This window comes from Oncorhynchus keta, unplaced genomic scaffold (genome assembly GCF_023373465.1).
Source record: "Oncorhynchus keta strain PuntledgeMale-10-30-2019 unplaced genomic scaffold, Oket_V2 Un_scaffold_22955_pilon_pilon, whole genome shotgun sequence".
NCBI classification, from domain to species: Eukaryota; Metazoa; Chordata; class Actinopteri; order Salmoniformes; family Salmonidae; genus Oncorhynchus; species Oncorhynchus keta.
Genome location: NW_026290872.1, coordinates 311,105 through 335,075, shown reverse-complemented (window position 1 = coordinate 335,075; position 23,971 = coordinate 311,105). Strand labels below are relative to the sequence as shown.

At 48.0% G+C, this 23,971-nt stretch overlaps 1 protein-coding gene across 1 annotated transcript in view; it reads right to left on the bottom strand.

Annotated features, from left to right (window-relative positions):
* Window positions 1-1,704: 1,704 nt before the first annotated feature.
* Window positions 1,705-23,971, bottom strand: part of LOC118384875 (matrix metalloproteinase-17-like) — an 86,002-nt gene continuing 63,735 nt past the window's right edge. Inside the window, exons 4-10 of the mRNA XM_052515328.1 lie at window positions 19,282-19,568; window positions 8,909-9,085; window positions 7,854-7,956; window positions 6,775-6,857; window positions 5,947-6,099; window positions 4,920-5,177; window positions 1,705-3,632 (exon numbers count right to left, since the gene is read on the bottom strand). Coding sequence (XP_052371288.1) covers window positions 3,307-3,632; window positions 4,920-5,177; window positions 5,947-6,099; window positions 6,775-6,857; window positions 7,854-7,956; window positions 8,909-9,085; window positions 19,282-19,568 — 1,387 coding nt within the window. The 3' untranslated portion in view covers window positions 1,705-3,306. The remainder of the gene's footprint in view (window positions 3,633-4,919; window positions 5,178-5,946; window positions 6,100-6,774; window positions 6,858-7,853; window positions 7,957-8,908; window positions 9,086-19,281; window positions 19,569-23,971) is intronic.

The window sequence follows — 23,971 nt, the reverse complement described above, 5'->3', positions numbered from 1 at the left end:
GTAAGGGGAGGATCATCTTACTCAGTGAATTTAATCAAATACGAAAAATGAAATAATGATCCTTTTTAGATAAAACTATACTAAACGACGAGTAACTGATTAAAACACATGAAGGTAGCACCATGGTGTAGACAAATGGTGTGTGGCTGCTATGAAAGTGATCAGGCTGTATTCATTCCGCAGGTTCTGTTGCAAAACATTTCTTAAATAGAAGCAAACGGAACGAAACCGGGAGGGACCTACCTGAATTTCTCTAATTGAAACCCTTGTTTTAGTATGAACTTGCAATGTTTGGACTAACTGTTTGGACTAATGATTCCTGCCAGATCAGCTCGATGCAGGCAAGACTGCAAAGCAGTATTGAATGTGTCACCTTGATTACTCCAATTTGTCTCTCGACCTACGCACCTGTATTATAAACTTTCATTTGTGATGGGTATAGGCCTAAACCTATGGCCTAAACCTATCAACAACAAAAAACGTCCTCCCTAATCTTAAACGGCACCGACTGCCACTGGTGCGTGCGCGCGCACGCGCGCACACACACACACACACACACACACACACACACACACACACACACACACACACACACACACACACACACACACACACACACACACACACACACACACACACACACACACACACGTGTCCTATCGTGCACACCTGGCATTGCTGCTAGTGTCTGAGTTTAGATCCCAGTGTCGCCTGCAGGTCAGAGCACAGCTGTGCGTGGATGTAAGAAGGGTTGAATGTAGTGTAGCAGGGTTGTGCAGAGGTCAACTCCAACCACTGAGATGAGGTCCATTGTGATCTTTCTGGTTGAAACAACTTGTCATGAGCTTCCTTGAAATTGGAATCTCTTTGAACATAATGATCTTTTGCCCTGTACAACGACCCCTCAAGAGTATTTTGCTACTTTAAATGGAGTCAATTGGCAATAACTCAGTTTCTTTATTTTGACCTGGCATTGTGCTGCTTATGTAGTAACCCATGAAATTAGTCAGACTGTTTCTTCCCAAGTTCAACTGTTGCAGCCTCTGACCTGCAAAATACACATGGCACGTACTGCTGCTTTCTCTGCGTGCTCATTTCTTAATGCTAGAAAACAGTGGAGGCTGCTGAGGGGAGGACGGCTCATAATAATGTCTGGAATGGAGTGTAACGGATGGAATGGAGTGAATGGAATGGTATATGGTTGATGCCATTCCATTGACTCCAGTCCAGCCATTATTATGAGCCGTTCTCCCCTAATCAGCCTCTGCTGGAAAACGGTTTGTTTCAATCCTCATGCCATTGTGTGTCTGCCTCACATTTACTTCTCCTTGAGTCAATAACACAGTATCTGGAGTGTTATTGGCTCTAGTCACTGAATCAACATTGTTCAGACTTATTCTCAAAAGTCACTGAATTCTGTCACAAAACACATGCACTACACATAATCCTGAATAAACAGATCTGAAACAAGGAATGAATGTAGCAGATGGCTTGTTACCAGGAGGATATTGGCATAGTTTGATTGGCATGGTTTGTTTTGCAACGAGGAAACAATAACCTGCGCCTGTACATAAGAAACATGGCTCCCAACAACACAGACAAGAAAGTAACTGTCAGCCTGTGACGGGCTGCCGACGCATTGTCCTCCTCTTTCTGTTCAGCCTGGGCTCCCTGTGACACAAAATCATTACACGACCCAGTACACTCTGTCTTACCCCCTCTTTATTTTTCTACAAAAATATTTCACCTTAGAAAAGACGGCTGAGAAATGTACATGTTTTTTGTTGTTGTAACTGCCGTAGAACTTTTCACCTCAAATAGATCTGTATATATAGACTGTAAGTAAATATATCTTAGCAATATTAATAAATCTAGTTGTGTTTTGAGTGGGTGACTATCCTTAGAGATAGTTCATGTTAGGAGAGACAATGGAGAAGGAGAATGGCGCAGCTGGGTGACCGCTGGGTATCGCTGACAGCTGCAGTGGCCACTGGCCTGACCAGACCAAGGCATCATGAAAACCCCATCAAGCACATCCCCGAGTAGGGCTCGACCACAATCCCTCTGTGCTTATTACAAAAATACATCCTAATAATCAATGCTAACGGGTTACCCGCTCTGATAACGGCAGGAGGTGCGACTGTATCTCAGCTGAGAACAAAAAGAAAGATACAGGGGCAAAGGTCTCAAAAGGGCACGCGAGTCTAGTCAAGGAGAGAGAGTCAGTGTCATTACAGGAAGTAGTGTCCATTCCATCCAGATAGCCCTGACATTAGAAACTCAGTGAGAGAACAAGCTGTCCAATTATAGTGGAGTGTTCATCCGACCAGCCCACACATTACCAGTTGAATGAGTGAGAGGAGACAGATACATTTGTCCAGCTAGCTCAGACTGTAAAAAACGCACATGGAGTGGTCTGTGTGTGTGTGTGTGAGGGTTCTTAAAGTAACTTTCCAGTAAAAAAAAACATTTAAAAGTTAAAATTCTGCTAACTCATACGCAAATAATGCTGTTGACTCATCCTATACTAGTATTTGTGGCCAAAGCATAAATTGGAGACAAAACACTTGAAAAACCCAAACTCAAACGGTTAAAAAAAATGCTTGGTTATTTCCTCAGAGAGGATGGTCATCTTCCTGAGGAGGATGAGCTAGCCATTCAGTGGTCTAGTCGTGTGAATATTTTTAATGACCGGTATACGCCAACACCATTCTGTTGTTGGGGCACGCCCCACAACATTCCAACAAAGAAAAGCTGCTTTTTAACAGAATACATTTTTGGGGGGAAGGAAAACTTTCACTAATATTGTAATTAATAATAGGTCATATTTCACAGAAACCCCAAAACACTGGAGAGTTACTTTAAAGCTCTTATAGTGATTGCACGAACAAGGGGACAGGGAGCACAGCATCCCAGAGGACCACTCTCCTTCTAGACTGCTTAGTCACGGAGGGACATTTTGCTATAAAGTTGTTATCATTATCATCATCAAGTTGATATACTATTTCCATTATCGTCATGTTATCACATTTCTAATTCAATCCAGTATCATAATTTAAACATCATTCATTTGAAAGCATATTGATACATTGAGAAAGATTTGGTATAATAAATAAAACAAATTAACAATGAGGATCCCAAATAAGATAACAATAACAAAAAAATCCTCCAGTCATTGTTTTGATTCGATGGTGTAGCTGGTCTGGCAGAACCCAGGCAAAAAGCCCCTTAAGCCACTCCCCCGCTCTCAGCAGATTGGCTGCTGTACTTCCTGTCACAGAGTGAGGCCGCTCCCCTCTGCTTACATCATAGAGGGAGGTAGGATAGTACCCCAGAGACAGTCAAGAGGGCAAGTAGCCAGAGGGGGGAGGGGGAGGGCTGGGCTCCCAAGGGCGAGGCAGAGTTGGATGTGCAGGAGCACACCTCGTAGCCGTTTTCGGCGTGGTCGGCGTGGTGCTGCCCGTGTAGCCGCGTGTTAGCCGTGTTATTGGCCTCTGTGGCTGGGGAGTCCGACTGCATCTCTGTACACACCAGCCAGTCCTTACCTATGGACCGTGGGTACCCAGCCTCCACCTCCATATCGCTGCCCACCACACGCCAGTACTCCTTCCCCTTGAAGAAGTATGAGGAGCCTTAATGAAAAGAGGAAGAAGACAAAGAGGCTGCATAAGTGAAAAAGAGGGTGTGACGATTGATTTTGCTATGGTAATACATCAGTCACTTGATTCTGTCTCGCTGTTTTTCGTCCAGTCCCTCTCTCTATTCACCCAGTTTGTTTTCCTACACCAGTTCGTATTCCCACAACAAACTCTCATTCTCTTCCTCTCTCTCAAATATAATTCCCCCCCCTCATCTGTCTCTAAAAGCAGTTCTCTTCCTCTCTCTCTCTCTCTCTCCCCCTTCCTCGCTCTTATCCTCCCTAGCACTCTCTCCCACTCTTTCCATCCCTGCCACCACATCCACCTCTCTCCCTGAGGTCTTTGATGTGCTTCCAGTTCCCAGGCCCCCAGGGTCCACGTGTGTATGTATGAATCCTCTGGTGGCTCAGACTGTCATTTTTCCGTGTGTCCTGTGCTCACCGACATCAAACAGCTCCGAGCAGGACCTCTAGAGTTGGCAACGGTACAGAGCCCAGCACATGGAGGCAAGCGCTTACATACACTCAGCCACAGGAGTCGCTACAGGGGAGAAAGGATCTAACTGGCTCATGTGGAGACTCGGCTGGAGCTTGCCATCACTGTAGAGTGAGTGCGTAAAATGGCTGTGTGTGTTACTGAAGAAGGGGTTTTGATAACTTTTGGTCACTATACTGTATGAATATGTTTGATAAGCTATTTTATGTATTTGTAGCTACATTATATGCTTGTGTGTGTGTGTGTGTGTGTGTGTGTGTGTGTGTGTGTGTGTGTGTGTGTGTGTGCGCTTGAGTTTCTGTGAGACAGATAGAGAGGTGAGGGCTGTATACTGCATGTGTGCTTTGGTGTGATATGACTTACCAATGACTTACCGACTGATTGTACTTTAATTACTGTTAGACTGGTTAGGGTCTGACTGAGATAGGCATGAGTAAGGAGCTCACTGCTGAAAGTACTGTGCAATAGCTGGGACATGATGCCCTTAGTCTCCAGTCTGAGAGTTAGAGGGCAAGGGGCTGGAGAGGAAAAGGACCCAGTGTGGGTTAGTAGTGGATATACTGTAGAAGTAGACCTGTCAGGACCCTGAGGGCAGGCATGAATGACATACACTCAGGTACTCCATTCTTTTTTACTAATGCTTCCATTATTTTTGTGTACTGTCAAGTGCAGTGTACTGAATGTTTTTTCAGCTTGTATTTAGTTTTACGAAGTGAGCGATATGTGTATATGTAGTGAGTAAATGTGTGTGTTTAGTATGTTGATCTGTGTGTGTCTAATACTCACTGTCAGACCATCGCATGGCGTCGTCTAGTGGGGACGGGATCCCCTTCCACAGTGTGCTGTCTTTTGGGTAGCCCTGATCCATACGCCGTAGATGGTCGTCATAGCGCCAGTAGCGGTTGTCCTTGAAGAAGTAGGTCTTGTCATTGTGGAGCCACACAAAGGCCGCGTCTACACCCTCCATAGGCAAGCCGAAGTCGCTGATTGGCCGAGGATAACCCTCCTCCACGTTGTTGTCCTTGAATATCCAATACTTTAGTCCTGAGGAGGCGGGACAAAGGAACATCAATCAACGAGAGTGAACTGGATAACTTGTTTAATTTAATAACTCAACTGAATGAAAGTGACTTGTGATTAAATGTGTTTTGTGATTCAACTATTCAATTGACTGAAATATAAAGATTCATGTTTTACCAAGATACAGGTTTAACCAAGAGGTGTTCTTGTTTTTGTGCTTTGGTAATCTTGATTGTATTTTAAACTCTCTGTTATCCACAAAACCGTCAAAAACACCCTCCAAGGCCAATGATGAGACACGTCCATCAATGATGACACATGAAAGCAGCAGTTACACAATAACAAAGTGTTTCCCCACCAGTGTTTTGGTAAAAGGCTGAGGGATGCAGCCGGAGAAATGTAACCACTCTGAAATTCATTGACAGAGCTATGATCATCCATGATATAAAATTATAGTTTTAACCATGTTTGTGGCTATATAGTGTTTGTTTACATTTGCTTTATTTACAAACATCGGAGTAAAACTAGCTTATATTTTGTGTTCTGATGGGGTGTGACAGTTGAACTAATAAGCTAAGTTATATCTTTCAAGAATCAATGGGCACCGATCATACATTTATAAGTTCACAAATGGAAGTAGCAACTGATAGACCTCTTTTCATGTGTTTCTCAGAACACATTCACCTTCCATTGACCAGCCCATCATTGGGATCATAGCTGACCTCCTTGCCTCAACCACGGCCACGGCAGAGTTTCAGTTATAAAAAAAATAAAAAAATAAAAAAATATGTACCTTTGAAGAAGACGATCTTGTGGTCCCCAGGTCTCTCGTAGACAGCATCCACACTGTCCAGGTTGGTAGGCAGGCCTCTCCAGAACCTGTGGGTCTGAGCCGGACGCAGAGACACCAGGTGCTTCTCCCGCGTCAGACGCCAGAAATACTTCCCTAGGAGGAGGAAGAGAGAGAAGGTAAAATAAAAGTAGGAAGGAAGTGGAAGAGAGAATACAAAGTCCTTCTCTCTCTGTTTAAGTGTTTGTGTGTGTCTGTACAGGACTGTATGTGGAGTGTGTGTGTGTTTGTATGCATTGTATGTGTGTTAATTGTAAAATAAGATAAATGGTCCACAGGGAAAACATGTGTGGACACCTCAGGGCATATTGTACCCAGGCAGGCACACAGCTGGCGGAACCAACCAAGCGAACAGGGAGAAGCAGATTCAGCCTAGCTCCCAGTATCTGTGTCGGACTGCCTTAGTCTAAGTTTGCCTGAGTTTAGTCACAGCCTGTGCATTATTACTTTGTAATCTGCAGCTCTACAGGGTATTAACAGCGTCCATACATACTTAACTTTAATTATTACCAGTTCTCTTGAGGTTAACCGATGTTAATTAAGATTTTTTTGTTGCAAGAGAGACCTGTCTCATAAAACCTTATAACTGGACAGTAAAATGTATCCAATTGATTGTGTGAGTCAGATGGAACTGGGGGCCCCTCTAGGGCTATCCCCTGTTTTGGTGTGAAGGTGTGTGTGGAACTCAGAGAGATATGCTTGGCTGGGTTCTATATTGATCGCAGGCAGCGCCACACTCTGTTTTTTCTCCTTTCTGGCCTCTCTCTGTACCTTTGAAAAAGAAGGCCTCTCCACGAATCTGGGCCACTGCATCGAAGTGACTTGTGCACCTGTTAGGGGCATCTCGTGCCGGCCTAAGAGAAGAAAGAAAGGGAGAGAGGGGGAGGGGAGAGAATGAGAGAGAGGGGGAGCGAGAGACAAAAGTGAATAATATAATTAATTGAAGAAACTAAGACAGAATGTTCTGTACACCAAACCACTTCTCTATCCCCAGTCAGACGTACTGTAATGTGTGTATGTGTTACTATGCCAGTCTAAATCAGTGTCTTCTCATCTTAAACCAATGTGTGCGTGTCTCTGTTTGTTTCATGTATGCAAAGCGCCCATGCGATCTATATTTGTGTTTATTTTCTGCGTATGCGTGTCAATTAAAAAAACGAGCCAAACATCAGAGGAGATGTTATCGTCCTGACGCAGGAGACCGAGGTCCTCACACGCATTATCCCCGTGCTAATGACTGAGTAAAGTGCTTGACGTGTCCTGGCTGCAAATGACGAGGCAATTACAACGACAGGGCTGCTTTTGTGAGACGCTACTCGCGTAGATCCTTATTAACAAAGATCTCCATTCAGGGCTTATTAACAGAGGAGCTGCGAAGAGACTACTATATTAGTGACCTTTGTCGGGCTAAATCCCCCTTCTCCACACATTATCCAGCAAGATGAAGTGGAGGAGAAATGAGAAGGGAAAGCTACAGAAAAGAGGACAAAGTCTCCGCTTTGTATGAAAATCTATTACATTAGATGAGTGCTGTGTCATCTGGAGACTGGATTTGGTATAAATGGACTCATTTTGTACTGTTAGCACACTCTCGGCTGTACTTTACTGTGACTCGAGAACAAGGTGAAGTAAGGACTGCTATCTCTCACTGCGGCAGCGTTGTGACAATGTCCAAACTCGCTGACCTCCAGGACAGATGGATGACTGAGGGAGAGAAAATGGGTCTGGAAGTTTCTGAGCTTCAGTTTGGAGGTATACAGGGGTGTGTAGATTTAATGTGTCTGCTTGTGCGTCCATTTGAGTGTGTGTGTGTGTGTGTGTGTGTGTGTGTGTGTGTGTGTGTGACTTACGGGACAGTAGATCTGTTCTCAGGGAGGTCCAGTAGTACAGGTGGGTCAGCGGTCTGGGAGGGATCATCAGGACGCGCCGTATGAGACACTGAATCTCTCACCCCTGGGAAAGATGAGAGGGCAAAGGTCAAGTCAACAGCACTTTGACACGCAACCCCACATTCAGATAGAGATATTCAACACATAGGCTGCGTTTACACAGGCAGCCCAATTTGTATATTTTTTTCACTTATTTGTCTTTTAACCAAACAGATCAGCTCTTTTGCCCATAATTGGGCAAAAGATGAGAATTGGGCTGCCTGTGTAAACGCAGACATACAGCCCCAGCATGACTCAACATGGTCTCTCCCTCCCTCCTTCCATCTCTCTCTCACCCTCCCTTTCTTCTTTGTCCTACCTTGCCCGCTAACTCGAGTCTCTTCCCTTCTCCCCCAGCCACTTATCCCCTCTCACCTATCAGTCTTCCTATCCTCCCTCTCTCTTTGCCCCTCAAGTATCTGTCTTCCTCTACTCTCCTCCTCTTCTACCTCTCTCAGTAGCATGGCACACAGTGATAAGCAGGGCCTGTGCCACAGGGATGACCAATTAAAGCCCTCTCTTCGCTCCTTGCATATAAACACATCAATTCTGCTTCCTGTGCCGAGGCCTTGGGTTTTCTGCTCAGCACCGCCCATGTCGCGCTGAGGGATGGGCGGCCACATCCCGCTAGGAATCATAGGAGACATTTGCAGTAGGAGACATTTGCAGTGAGTGGTTGAGGGGTGTTGGTAGGTAGGATTTTCTGCACAGCGTGTACATAGAAGGGTTGGCAGGATGCCAGTCCAGTGATCTGTGTAAGTGAGGTAGGTGAGGTAGGTGGGGGCAGGTATAGAAGAGTTATGGAGGAGTAGCTAGGCAAGAGGTGTTCAGATGTGTGGGCCGAAGGATAAAGATGACTGAAATAGGAAAGATAGGAGGAGAGTGGAGGGAGATGACTGGAATATGTGAGATGGAGAGGGGGAGGAGAGAAAGAGAAGTGTTGGTTATAGGAGAGAGGCGTGGGCTGGAGAACGTACCGTAGAGCTGCCAGACGCGGACCTTGTCCTCATAAGGGAGGTCGTACTTGAGTGGGTCCCCCACAGGACCCTGGTAGTACGGCCTCATGATGGACTCTATTGCTGAGGTGTGGGCCAGGCCAATAGCATGACCAAACTCATGCACTGCTACCGCAAACAGATCCATCCCGTGAGAGTCTGAGGAGAGAGAGCGAAAGGATAGAAGTGAGAGAGATAACGGTGAGATTTCTCCATCCATTGGAGCAGAGAAATGCTTTAATAAAGCTTTTGTATCATGAACACACCCCTCACTGATAGACAAGAAAAGTCAGAAGAATGTTGTGTTGGACTGCCCTAGAAAGCCTTGGCTTGAGTGAACTGGAATGGCTAATAGGAGCAGGAGCCTATGAGGAGGTAGGCCCCAGGAGCCGAGAAGAGAATCAGACGATAGGTGACCGAGTTGATGCGACTCAGGATCTTGAATGGTCCTACATAGCGCAGGGCGAGACTCCGAGAGTACTCTTTTAAGCGGAGATCACTGGTGGACAGCCACTCCCGCTGACCAGGTTGGAGGAGCCGAAGGGGCCTTCGTTGTCGGTTTGTCTAGTGTTGTTATCAAACAGAGGAGCGGAACAAGGAGGATTGCGCTCTGGTCCAGGTGCTGCAAATTTGTCAAATGAACGCCTCTGCTGAGGGCACCCCCGCTTCGGCCTCCTGTTCAGGAAACGGGAGGGGGTGTGAACCCAATCTGACACTCGAAAGGTGACAGTTCAGCAGTGTGTTGAGAGCATATTCGGCCCAGATGAGGAACTTGCCCCAGTTGGTGACTTGAGTGGAGACAAAACAGCGGAGGAACTTCTCCAGCTCGTTTGACCCGCTCAGTCTGCCCATTCGTCTGTGGGTGGAACCCAGAGGAGAGACTCCCGACGCCCCCAACAGGGAGCAGGCTTTCCAATACCGTATGATGAACTGGCGGCGACGGTCCAAGACAATGTCCTGTGTGAGTCCTTGTAGTCGAAAGACATGGCTAATCATGAGATCAGTTGTCTCTTTGGTCGAGGGCAACTTGCATAGGGTGATGAAATGGGCGACCACCAGGATAGTGGTAAGCCCTTGGGATGGAGGTAACCCCATGATAGTCTAGGGACAGGTGGGAACCAGGGCCGGTTGGGGATGAGCAGAGGTTGGAGCAACCCAGCCCGTTGCTGTCATGAGGACATGCTTTCGGCACAGATGAAGCAAGCTGTAGCGAAGGATCTGAGATTCTCAATCATGTTGGGCCACCAGAATTTCCGCCTCAGGAACTCCAGTGTCCGATTAACCCCTGGATGCCCTGTTCATGGAGAGGAGTGTCCCAATTGTAGTACTTGAGAATGGGCTGAGCGTGGAACATAAAGTCTGTTAGTCGGACCCCCGCCGGGGTCAGGTTCTCAGTCCGGACTTGTCGGTCCATGATCTCAATACTCCATACTACAGGGGCCACAATGCGGGAGCTGGCGATGATGGGCTTGGGGTCTTTCTCCTCGTTAGAGACATGTTGTTGGGACAGGGCGTCTGCTTTCTGGTTCTTGGAATCCAGGCAGTGTGAAGTTGAACCTGTTAAAAAACAGAGCCCACCGAGCCTAGCGAGTGTTCAACCTCTTCGCTTCTTGAATGGAGACCATGTTCTTGTGGTCCGTCCAGATTACGAAGGAATGAGGTGCCCCCACCAACCGGTGTCTCCACTCGTCAAGTCCCCACTTAACTGCCAAGAGCTCCCGGTTGCCAGCATCGTAATTGCATTCCACCTTTGAGAGCCGCTTGGAGAGAAAGGCACATGGGTGCAGCTTCCTGCTCCCCTCATTCCGCTGTGAAAGGACCGCCCCTGCTCTGGTATCCGAGGCATCCACCTCTACCATGAAGGGACGAGCAGGATCAGGATGAACAAGGATGGGTCCGGAGGTGAAATGTCCCTTGAGCTCCTTGAATGCCCTATCAGCCTCGGGGGTCCAGCAAAACCGGGTCTGGAACTGATGGGTTAGGGCTGTGAGAGGCGCTGCCACCACACCAAAGTTGTGTACGTCTGTAAAAATTGGAAAACCCTGGCCTTGTTTGAGTGAGGCGGGATGGGGCCAGTCGGTGACCACCGTAACCTTTACGGGGTCCATCTAGATGCTGGCAGGAGAGATAATATGAGAGATAATATAGCCCAGGAATGAGACTTGGGATAAGTGGAACTTACACTTCTCTATTTTGACATATAGCTGACTCTGCAGGAGGCGTCTCGGGACTTGGCGGACATGCAGGATGTGTTCTGGAAGGGTCTTGGAGAAGATCAGGATGTCGTCGGGGTAAATAAAGACAAAACGATTCAACATGTCCCTAAGAGTGTCATTGACCAATGCCGGTAAATTCAATAATCCGAATGGCATGAATCATAGTGGCCACTCGGGGTGTTAAAGGTAGTTTTCCATTCATCTCCCTCCCTGATTCTCACCAGATTGTAAGCATTGCGGAGGTCCAGTTTGGTGAAGAATTGGGGCCCTTGGGCAAGCTCCAAGTCGGAGGACATCAGGGATAGGGGGTAACGGTTCTTAATCATAATCCTGTTCAGCCCTCGGTAATCGATGCAGGGATACAGATCCCCATCCTTCTTTCCCACGAAGAATAAGCTTGCGCCAGCTGGGGATGTTGAGGAACGAATGAAGCCTGCCTCCAGCGACTCCCGGATGTAGTCGTCCATGGATGCTGCTTCAGGGGCCGAGAGGGAGTAAAGAATCTGAAGAGGGATGGGGCATTTCACACAGGGATTTGTAATTCTCTGGCAAGGTCCTGATCAATGAAATGATCCGCAGCCCCGGAGTTCACGAAGGCTTGAATATGGTGCTGATGGTTGTCCCAGTGTAGGGTCACCGGTAGTGACAGTCGGTGACTGGGTAGCCTGGGAGTGACTACACAGCTTGTCAGGGTCTCCCCCTGTCCCGGTGAGCCCCTGTGTTTCCCGTAAGCTCTGGGCAAGTAGAACAGACAGAGATGGCCGAGACCTCCGCAGTAGAGGCAGCAGCTTTTGCACATGCGCATGTCGCCTTCCTGTGGGCTCAGACGTGTGCATCCCAGCTGCATGAGTTCCTCAGTACTGGGGAAACCAGGATACTGGGATGGTATCAAAGGTACGCTGTCTCACTCATTCTTGGATGCGGTTGTTGATCTTGAATACAAGCGTTATCAGGGACTCAAGTTTCTCTCCCCGTTTCTGAGAGGCCAGTTCATCCTTGATAAAGTTAGACTGACCCTGGTGGAAGTCGGTGACCAGTGCCTCAGTATTCCACCCACTCTCGGCAGCGAGGGTACAGAACTCAATAGTGAAGTCAGCCACTGCTCGCGGAGGTTGAAGAGCCGGCTCGCCGCTTCTCGTCTGCCGATTGGGTGGTCGAAGACTCGTTGCAACTGGGAAATGAAGGCTGATATCAAATCAAATTTTATTGGTCACATACACATATTTAGCAGATGTTATTGTGGGTGTAGAGAAATGCTATGGAGCTGCAAGATGGTGGCTGCTGTTCCCACACCACTGTTGCCCCATGCCATGACTTTACCCGAGAGTAGAGAGAGGATATAGGTGTTCTTGGCCCGATCGGTGTGGAACAAAAAGGAGTGTAGCTCAAACACCAGAGAGTACTGTGTTAGGAACCCCTTGCATCTTCCCGGGTGGCCGTCATGCTACTCGGAGGCTGGGATCTTCGGTTCCCGGTGCAGGTTCCCTGGGAAATCTACGGTGACGACTGGAGCACTGGGCGCTGAGACAGGCAGTTGTTCCTCCTGGGTTGTGGGTGTGCATTGGTTGGAGGGAGTCGGTAAGTGGCTGGAGAGTCTCTGATATTTGGGAAAGTTGTTCTTGCTATCACCCCAGCAGTGCTCCTTGGTGGGTTATAACATTCTTGATCTGGCCGATCTCTGCTGGGTCCATGTGTAACGGTTTTCTGTATGGGAAAGAGAGTCGGACCAAAATGCGGCGTGTAGATTGCGATCCATGTTTATTCAACTGAAGCAACACAAATCTAAATACAAACACTATAAAACAATAAACGTAATGAAAACCGAAACAGCCTCATACTGGTGCACATACACACAGAACAAGGACATCAAGACACTAAGGACAATCACCCACAAAACCCAACACCAAACAGGCTACCTAAATATGGTTCCTAATAAGAGACAATGACGAACACCTGCCTCTGATTGAGAACCATATCAGGCCAAACATAGAACTAGACAAACTAGACATGTAAACATAGAATGCCCACCCAGCTCACACCCTGACCAACCAAAACATAGAAACATACAAAGCAAACTATGGTCAGGGTGTGACAGTACCCTCCCCCCAAGGTGCGGACTCCGGCCGCAAAACCTGAACCTATAGGGGAGGGTCTGGGCGGGCATCTGTCCGCGGTTGCGGCTCTGGTGCTGGACGTGGCCCCCACTTCACCGTAGTCTTAGTCCCCCACCTTGTCCGCTTCCGTGGCCTCCTCACCATGGCAACTCTTCTCAATGGACAGAGGGGCGGCAGCTCGGGACAGAGGGGCGGCTGCTCGGGACAGAGGGGCGGCTGCTCGGGACAGATTGGCGGCTGCTCGGGACAGAGGGGCTCTGGCGGCCCCTGGCTGACTGGTGGCACTGGCGGCCCCTGGCTGACTGGCGGCACTGGCAGCCCCTGGCTGACTGGCGGCACTGGCGGCGCTGGGCAGATGGGCGGCACTGGCGGCGCTGGAGAGGAGGAAGGCTCTGGTAGCACCGGAGAGGCGGGAGACTCCGACAGCGCTGGAGAGGAGGAAGGCTCTGGTAGCGCCGGAGAGGCGAGAGACTCCGGCAGCGCTGGAGATGAGGGAGCCCCTGTAAGGATGGACCGGAGAGACAGCCTGGTGCGGGGGGCTGCCACCGGAGGGCTGGTGCGTGGAGGTGGTGACGGATAGACCGGGCCGTGCAGGCGCACTGGAGCTCTTGAGCACCGAGCCTGCCCAACCTTAACCGGTTGAATGGTCCCGGTCGCCCTGCCAGTGCGGCGAGGTGGAATAGCCCGCACTGGGCTATGCAGGCGAACCGGGGACACCGTGCGAAAGGTTGGTGCCATGTAAGCCGGCCCAAGGAGACGCACTGGAGACCAGATGCGTAGAGCCGGCTTCATGGCACTTGGCTCGATGCCCACTCTAGCCCGGCCGATACGCGGAGCTGGAATGTACCGCACCGGGCTATGCACTGGGGACACCGTACGCTTCACAGCATAACACGGTACCTGCCCGGTCTCTCTCGTCCCCCGGTAACCACAGGAAGTTGGCTCAGGTCTCCTACCTGGCGTAGCCATACTCCCTGTGAGTCACCCCCCCAAGACATTTTTGGGGCTGACTCTCAGGCTTCCATCCACGACGCCGCGCTGCCTCCTCATACCAGCGCCTCTCCGCTTTCGACGCTTCCAGTTCTTCCTTGGGGCGGCGATATTCTCCTGGCTGAGCCCAGGGTCCTTTACCATCCAATTCGTCCTCCCATGTCCATTTTTCCAAGTAGTGCAGCCTCTCCCACTGCTGCTGCTGCTCCTTTTGCTTCTCCTGCTGCTGCTTTTTCCGTTGCCCGTTACCACGCCGCTTGGTCCTGTTGTGGTGGGTGATTCTGTAACGGTTTTCTGTATGGGAAAGAGAGTCGGACCAAAATGCGGCGTGTAGATTGCGATCCATGTTTATTCAACTGAAGCAACACGAATCTAAATACAAACACTACAAAACAATAAACGTAACGAAAACCGAATCAGCCTAATACTGGTGCACATACACACAGAACAAGGACATCAAGACACTAAGGACAATCACCCACAAAACCCAACACCAAACAGGCTACCTAAATATGGTTCCCAATCAGAGACAATGACGAACACCTGCCTCTGATTGAGAACCATGTCAGGCCAAACATAGAACTAGACAAACTAGACATGTAACATAGAATGCCCACCCAGCTCACACCCTGACCAACCAAAACATAGAAACATACAAAGCAAACTATGGTCAGGGTGTGACACCATGCTGGAGGCAGATGCTTGCTGTGACATGAGGTAAGACCCAGGAGCAGAGAAGAGAACCAGACGAGGAACCAGTGGTTTAGAAAAAACTTAAATACTTTACTTGGAAAAAGTTCAACAGTAGCTACATAGTAAAACTGGGACAACAATAAACACTAGGACTCGAAAACCTACTCAGGAGACAAACACACACAGCAAACAAATCAAACATCTGCAAAGGGTAACAGAAAACACACATCTCTTAAAAGGGAATCATAATTAGTAATAGAAAACACCTGAGTGTCATAATAGTCTCTAGGGCGGTCTCTGCCGCCCTCTTCTGACAGGTGGAACCATGACGCCAATCTCCTGTTTCTGTAGCGTGAGGCAGCTTGATGCACAAGTACACCACCTGGACAGGACGCTAGTCTATTGCAGGGCCTTAACCCCCATTGATCTCCTTCATGTTGAGTGTCAAGCAAAAAGCAAAGAGTTTTTACAGTCTTTGGTATGACTCAGCCGAGAATCAAACTCCCAACTTTTCAATCTCAGGGGGACACAGTGTTTTTCTCTTACTTCTAAACTCATCTTCATATAGTTACAGTTAAGGAGACTGGCAGACAGGCACAGAGGCTTTTAATGCTTTTAGGGTAGTGGTGCAGAGAGATAGTTATGGAAATGCAGCCTGATCCACGAGCTGTCAGTCACAGACGAGCATGGAGGGACACCTGGAGCGAGGGCAGCATGCTAGAAATACCGTTCCACTCCTCCACGGCTGAATTTGCTTTAAAAAAAAAGAAGGAAAACCTGTTCGTCTGGCTCTGCTAAGCGAGACCAAGAGTTCTAACCTGTGGCTAAGAGATTTCGATTGCGGCTCTATCATCCACCAAACTCGGTGTGGTGTGTGTTAGTGTGCCACAGCTAGCTAGGTTCCCTGGTGCTTTGTGTGTGGCTTGCTTTAGATTAGCACAGGCTTGGCTGCATCTCAGGGTCATGCTGAAACACAGACAAATGAGAGAGTTGGTGATAGATTCACTCCTGGTTAGTGTAGCCACCAGGGCGAGGAAAGCCCAATTCATGTTGTAATCTAAGGGAGCACATTGTGCAGAAATGGAATGGAGAAATGGAGGAAGGGATAAAAGTAGGGAGAGAGGTTATGGTACCATGGTGCCATTTCCTTTACAAGGAGTATGCAGGGTGGAAGAGGAAGCATCTGGGCTGGGATGGGTGGCAGCAGTAGGTACAAAGAGAGAGAGAGAGAGAGAGAGAGAGAGAGAGAGAGAGAGAGAGAGAGAGAGAGAGAGAGAGAGAGAGAGAGAGAGAGAGAGAGAGTACAGGCCAGATGGAGTCTGTCTGTCCCATTAGATTTAGGGATGGGAACATTTTCTAAAAGCAAGCCACAGGTGGCCAGAAAAGGGTGCTGCTGGGAAAACATTAGGAGTCTGTGGAGGATGAGAGGAACAACCCCCTATTCCCTTTTAGAGTCCTTTGTTCACTGACTACAGCAGGTTCAGCCTTGTGGCTGTTTACTCAGCCAAAATACGTTCAGCTTTGTGGAACCTGACTCCATGCCCCTGTGACCATCTCCAAATATGACTAGGGCTCCATTTCGATGTCTCTCTCCAATCCTCAGGAGAGGGCTGCTGTTCATCTGTGATGGTGGTGATGGCGTACAGCCTGATAGCCATGGGGTGCACCCTGGTCTCTGAGGAGCCAGTCAGCCAGAGCAGGGAGACTAAATGACTGGCTGACAGCTTGATAATGTGGATGAGCAGGGTGGAGCAATTTCTACCTTCTCCCATATCATTCTCTTCTCTGTCTCTCTATCTCTCTGTCTCTCTTTCTCTCTCCCAGTTTCACACAAACATGAACACACTCAAGTGTGCACACGCACACAGGCATGAACCAAAGCCAAATTGAAAACATACCTGCTTAATGAGCCTTTTGTTTCGGCCACCGTAAGCTGTCTGCATTAGCGAGCAATCAGCAGCGAGATTATGAATAAAAGCAATCTGTCTGCTGTCAAAACAAAAACAGCGTTCCATTTATGTGACTCCGGCCCCAAGAGCCTACCCTGGCCACCACATTTAATGTCACCCCTTACAATCAACCAGTGGGGAGCAGAATGCTAGCGAACTTAAATGGAGCTTTCAGCATTCTTCTAGCTCCGCTGTTCTTCAAATGCCCATTTTAAATTCAGTGGTAATTACATACATTAGCAGATGGCCCTCAAAGGGTGGAAAGTTGTAAGGTCCTGACAAGAACAATACAATGGGAGATTAGAGAATAGGCAAGGGGCGAGAGAAGAAAAAGGGTGAGAGGAAAAGCAATTGCTCAAGTCCTTATTCCTCTGGTAACATCCATCCTTCTTAAGAAGATTAGGGCCCAGGAAGTCTACAGAACCACCGCGTTTCACTGCTAGCTCTTAACCTTACAAGTTTTCCAACCTCTCCAAAGATGATCCTCTTGTTGGAAAGTTGCAGCAACAACAACCCACTCCAATGTCTAGGATATTGGGGGAAGCCAGGGCCAGGGCCAGGCTTTGAATCCTGTTTCAGACTGACTGAAAAGGACCTTAATGAAAGAAGCACCTGTATGGCTCGCTGTTATGACAGAAAACCCAAAGCACCAACAACGTTTTCATTACACATGTCAAAGAACACAATCCTTCAGTGTCTTAAAACACAACAACAACCATATCACACATACATGTACATAACGTTAGTCAAGGTAAGGTATTGGTATCAGTTTTAGTAAGTGATCTTTGAGATTAGTATCCTACTGTGTGGGGGGGACTAAGAGTCGCGGTGTTGACCCGACGGACTGTGATGTTGAGAAGAAGTTAAGAGATGATTAATTAACTGTATTTCCTGCACCTCGGTTGACTCACGTCTGCCACCAGAAAGTCAAGGATAACACGAAAAGCAAACAAACACAAATAAATCCAAGTGCTGAAGGACTAGGAAATTATACAAGAAATCAAGATGGTGGTTTGGGGTGTTCATTCGTTTCAGTAAAAGGGTTCATATCATAAGCAAATACTGGAGCGATCTCATTCCCTGTGTGGGTTGAGAAGGGTAAATCATAATATTTATCATCATCATTATCCTTCACTTCCACCTCCTCATCATCATCATTTATTCATGCAGTGATGTGAGATGGCTTGGAGAGAGGCTGGATTTTCCAATCATCTTCCTTCACTTTCTCCCACTTCATTAAATCTAACCCTCCATCCGCCAACCCTCTCAGTGTATTCCCTTGACCCCCACCGCCTCCCTCCCTCCCTCCCTCCCTCCCTCCCTCCCTCCCTCCCTCCCTCCCTCCCTCCCTCCCTCCCTCCCTCCCTCCCCCTGTCTGCTCCACCTGCCAGCTGCTGCCTGCCTGCCCGGCCTGGCCTGGCCTGGTGGGAGCCCTAATTGGAGCAGAATGAGCCACTGTCCAGGAGCATATGGCCCCCAGGCCTCCAGCAGGACAGCGGGAGACCAGGGCACGGCCTGGCAGCCTGGCGCCATCACCAGGCATACAAGCTGGGCCAGTCTGCATCACGCAGCATCGCTTCTCTCCTACCCCCACCTCCTACCCCCTACACTGAGGTCTGGGTCCCACAAGCAAGCATACAAGGCCCTTCCTCGTCCTCCATTCGGCAAATCAGATCATGACTCCGTACTCTTGCTTCCTGTTTAAAAGCAAAAGCTGAAACAGGAAGTACCTGCGATTCGCTTCGTTGGGAAATGGTCACTAAAATCAGAGGATATGCGAGGATATGAGGATATTCAAGGATATGCTTCATTTTATGCATGCTTTGACAACAACAATGAGCTGGGAGTGAAGGCGGTCACCGACCCAGAGGACTGGGTGATCTCTGAGGCAGAGACGTAGGTGGAGCTCATTCTTGAGAAAAAGAGACAAACATTTTCCAAAACTGTCTGCACTCGCCTGCCACCCTCTTCCTCCGTCTGTCTCGGGAAGGAAGGAGAGGTAAGGTCATAACAGAGAAGGCATGACTTTCTCCATCAGAGATGGACAGGGAGGGAGCGATGGGAAGCCACATTGAGTCCACTCAGTCTAATGAGAATGGGAGGGGGGGCAGTCCTCAGCCGAACAGCAGCAAGCTGACTTAATGATTAATGAGAGCATCCCTGTGTCTGGGAGCATTTAGTAGATCTGAACGACCCATGGCTGACCGACCAAACGCTGGAGCTGCAAGGTGTCACAAGGTGTCACTGGGCATCACACACATGCAACCACGTGCAAACTCCTGGAAATGCACATACACATAAATATAATTAACAAATTAACATGATATCACATATACAATACATGCACAATACACACTAGTCACTGAAGGTACAGTAAACCACCAACCACTCACCTGGTGATCTGAAGGTCCAGGCCTCATCATCATCAAAGTGGGTGTCCCCGGCCGTGAACCTCTCTCCGGGGAAGAAGGCGTGTGCCACGGTGCCTCCCGGCCCATCAAAAGGGTACCCGTCGTTGTGGTCGGCCTTGGTGAAGTCGATCTGGATGTCTGCGTCGTTGCCAGCAACTTCATGGAAGTTGAGGGGGGAGATGTCACTCCAGACCTTGAGGGCGTAGTACATGAGAGCTCGTACCGTATCTCGACCCAACAGAGGAGACTCCTTAGGAAAGGTACGAATCCTGGAGATGGAGAGGAAGAGAAGAGGGAGAGGGTACCAGGTGGGAGAAGAAGAGAGGAGAAGAGGAGAGGATGAGAGGAGAGTGGAAGCAGATGGAAGTAGGAACAGGGAGAGAGGAGGGCCAGGCAAGAGAGGAGAAAAAAGATTGGAGGAGAGGAGAGAGAGTGTGAGAGGTCAAAATTCAAAATTAGAATACAGTACAAGTACACTGGCAGAGCAGCATTCACTGTTCAACAAAATGTTAGCTGATGCCAAAATATTGCCAGTTCATGCATGACTACAGGGCTTGTTTGCAGATACCCACTGATTGTATCTCCTTTTCCATTTCATGGCTTGGTGAGCCCTCGCAGCTGGAAACACATTGACCATAGTGTTAGAATACATCAACATCTTTGAACTGAGTTGCGGAGAGAGAGGAGAAAGACAAAAAATTAGATTTTTTAGGAATAACTTTTGAGGTACTCCCTCTCCCTCTCTCTCTCTCTCTCTCTCTCTCTCTCTCTCTCTCTCTCTCTCTCTCTCTCTCTCTCTCTCTCTCTCTCTCTCTCTCTCTCTCTCTCTCACTCACTCACTCACGCTCTCTGTCTCCCTATCTCCCCCATCTCTCTCTGCCTCTGCTGCAGCAGTAATAGGATTTGAATAAACAGTGGGGCAGTCATACTCTCGCCCTCTCTATCCCCTCTCTCTATTTCCTACCCCTCTTCTCTCACTCTCCTCTGTGTGTGTTTGTCCAAACCGTACAGAGAGTGATTGGGAACCCACTGTGCCACTCCCACACACACACATCCACTCTCCTGCGAGGGCCATTTGGCCTCTCCACCCCAGACCAGATCGGTAGGAAATGTATGTAAAGTTCACCTGTTAAAGCTTGAGGCCCGCTAGGAGTCCCCCACACACACAGACCCACACACACACAGACCCACATACACAGACACACACACAGACCCACACACAGACCCCCTGCACACACACAGACACACAAGACCCCCAGAGTGGGATTCACTTAGCTAGCCATCCTCCATTCTCTATCTACTAAGACCAGAACTATCACATTCCCCAGCAACAACCCCAGACCAAACACAAGCTCAAGCTCAAGGTGCTTGGTCAGCCATAGTGTAGGAATAGCAGCTTGCTAGCCAAGGTCAGAGGCAGACTCCCCTGCATCACAGATGCACCTTAGAGACTGCTTCCCTATGTACAGAGTCTAGATCTGACAAGCGTGTTATGTGATGTCTCCAATTTCTTTGAGCATTCAATATGGCTCAGTGTTATTGTACAGTCATTGTTGATGTGTCGATCATTTCTGTCAAATCTGTCGTTCTGCCCCTGAACAGGCAGTTAACCCACTGTTCCCAGGCCGTCATTGAAAATAAGAATATGTTCTTAACTGACTTGCCTGGTTAAATAAAGGTAAAATTAAAAAAAAAAAATAAATACATTTTGGACCCCACTGTAAATAGATAATTTTTTGTTGTTTTGGCTCTGTACTCAAGCACTTTGAATTTGACCAGATAAAATGACTATGTAGCATGTTTATGTATCATATGCAGACTGTCAGCTTTAGTTTGAGGGTATTTTCATCCACATCGGGTGAACCGTTTAGAAATTACATCACTTTTTGTACATAGATTCCCCCCCATTTTAGGGGACCAACAGTTTTGGGGAAGATTCACTTATATGTGTATTAAAGTAGTCAAAAGATAAGTATTTGGGCCCATATTCCCAGCACACAATGATTACATCAAGCTTCTCACTCTACACACTTGTTGGATGCTTGCTGTTTGTTCTGGTTGTGTTTCTCATTATTTTGTGCCCAATAGAAATAAATGGTAAATCAAGTCTCCCAGGCGCAACTCAAATGTTGACTCTTCGTTTGCAAGTCCAGTCACAGCTCCTCTGCGCTTCCATAGTCTGATGACTCAGAATAAGAGTGGGGAAAAAAACATTGAACGTTGAAACAAAGTAATTTTTCTCTTTCTCACTTAAATCTCTCAGCAGGATTAACCTCCCTAGCCCTGATATGAAATGAGCTGTCTTTCTCTCTTCATGGAAACGTATATATGCAAACATACAGATTCTCTCTACTGACAGACATATGCAGACACACATAGACACACGCAGGTGCGTTTAAAGGATGTCACAGATTCTTGCTTAACAAGTACCTCTTCCTCCTGATTCGGCTCACACCAAGGCTCAAACCCAGGACCTCTGCTTTAAAAGCACATGTGACCACCCTCCCAGAGCCTCTTGCCATTCTTATCAGTTGCGCCACACAAAAAGCTAGCTGATCGGCTATTCGGTGGCGCAAGTGGGGACACATCCCCATGTGCCACACACACACACACACACACACACACACACACACACACACACACACACACACACACACACACACACACACACACACACACACACACACACACACACACACACACACACACACACACACACACACACACACACACACTGTGCTCTTGTACACTAAGGACCTGGGGAAGAGTTGCAGGAGTACTATTTGAAGAATGTGCCAATTTGAAGGCTAGAAAAGAAATTGCAGCTCGCGACATGTTTAATTAAAAGTAGCTCTCATGCTAGAAAAGGTTGGAGACCCCTGCTCCAGAGAGATTCCCGAGTGAGTCTCTGTCAGCCCTGACCGAGACAAGTCTTCTTCTCTTTGTTCCTCTGAAAGGGACTGCCACCCCTGTCCTGCAAAACTGTCTAGGGCTGTGAGAAAATAATAGGACTTATCGCTGACACAGGGACTTAACAGTAACTCTATCCTTTAACTTTCACTCACTGGGCTGAGTAATAAATGAGAGTTAAAAAAGATCATCGCTAAGTTAAAATGCAGTGAACTTGTGAGGTTTAAAGATATAGTGTCCTTCAGCAGGATAATACTCCCGTCCCTCGATAAATCCTTTGTCAGGAGTGAGTCCCATCTTCCTCCATCTCCCTTGTCAGAGTGGCTATCCCAGCCGTCAATCACGGCTATAATGATGACAGCACAGGGAGAAGGGTGGAATTGATGTGGTGTCCCCTCATTATTAGTATCACTTTATGGTAACACCCTCATCATTAGATCACCCAGCTATGGTACAATGACGATGTGATGGGGCTTCCTTAGGTTCCTTGGGTCTGTCCTTTGGTTCGCATACACCCGACTCTCTCCTCCCCTACTGTATCCCTAAAATATATATTTCCTTAACACTTGTGTGTGTGTACACCACTGAACATATGTGACAACCTATACTGTATCCAACTTATCACTCTTATCCATGCTCTTTCTCTGATCCATTGTATGCATCAAGTCGCTCAAATCCAAATAGGAACCAGAGGGTACACTAAGGTCATGGTGACAGAGTGACTGATGCTTATAATGACTGTCTCCTTCCTCCACTGCAGCATGTTAACCCCGGCCAGCCAGCCAGCTGGACTAGACAGACAGTACAGGGAAGTGAATCAGAGCTTGAGACCGACAGACAGACAGACAGGAACATGAATTAGAGCAGTAGACAGAAAGACAGACAGATAGAAATGGACGTGAATGAGAGCAGTAGACAGACTGACAGAGAGCGAGAGAGAGAGAGAGAGAGAGAGATTGAGGGAGGGAGGGAGGCTGCTCTGCTTTCCCCACCTATCTGTACAGGTGATTAATACATGCGCTAACGAGCAGGAGGCTGTCTGCTGGGGGATAATGGGCTAACAGTGTGTGATGAACTGGACTGTGTGTGTGTGTTTGTGTGTAGGTATGTGCTTTTGTGTGTCATTAGGAGGCCATGTCTTCTGTCTAACAATAATGTGATTTATGCTTGATTCAGCAGGCTCTGTGCGGAGGACGCTAATGCAGATCCTCCGAAACCTAGCAGAGGCCAAATTGAGCTCAGTACGGCGATGCCGTGCGCCTCCCAAATTTTGTTGATGGTAGGTGGGGGCGGTACATCCTGTACACACTCACATTCTTGACAACTTTGACAACTTTGACAATTTTTCACAACAAACATGGAGAAGTTTGATGAAAGGCATTCACAAATATAAATATATTTAGGATACCTCGTGTAGGGATTTGAAAGACATGAAAATGCAAATAGTCTGGGTAGCCATTTGATTAGATGTTCAGGAGTCTTCAGGCTTGGGGCTAGAAGCTGTTTAGAAGCCTCTTGGACTTAGACATGGCGCTCCGGTACAGCTTGCCTTGCGGTAGCAGAGAGAACAGTCTATGACTAGGGCGGCTGGAGTCTTGGCAGGAAGCTTGGCCCCAGTGATGTACTGGGCCGTACGCACTACCCTCTAGTGCCTTGCGGATGGAGGCCGGGCAGTTGCCATACCAGCCAGTGATGCAACCAGTCCGGATGCTCTTGACGGTGCAGCTGTAGAACCTTTTGAGGACCTGAGGACCCATGCCAA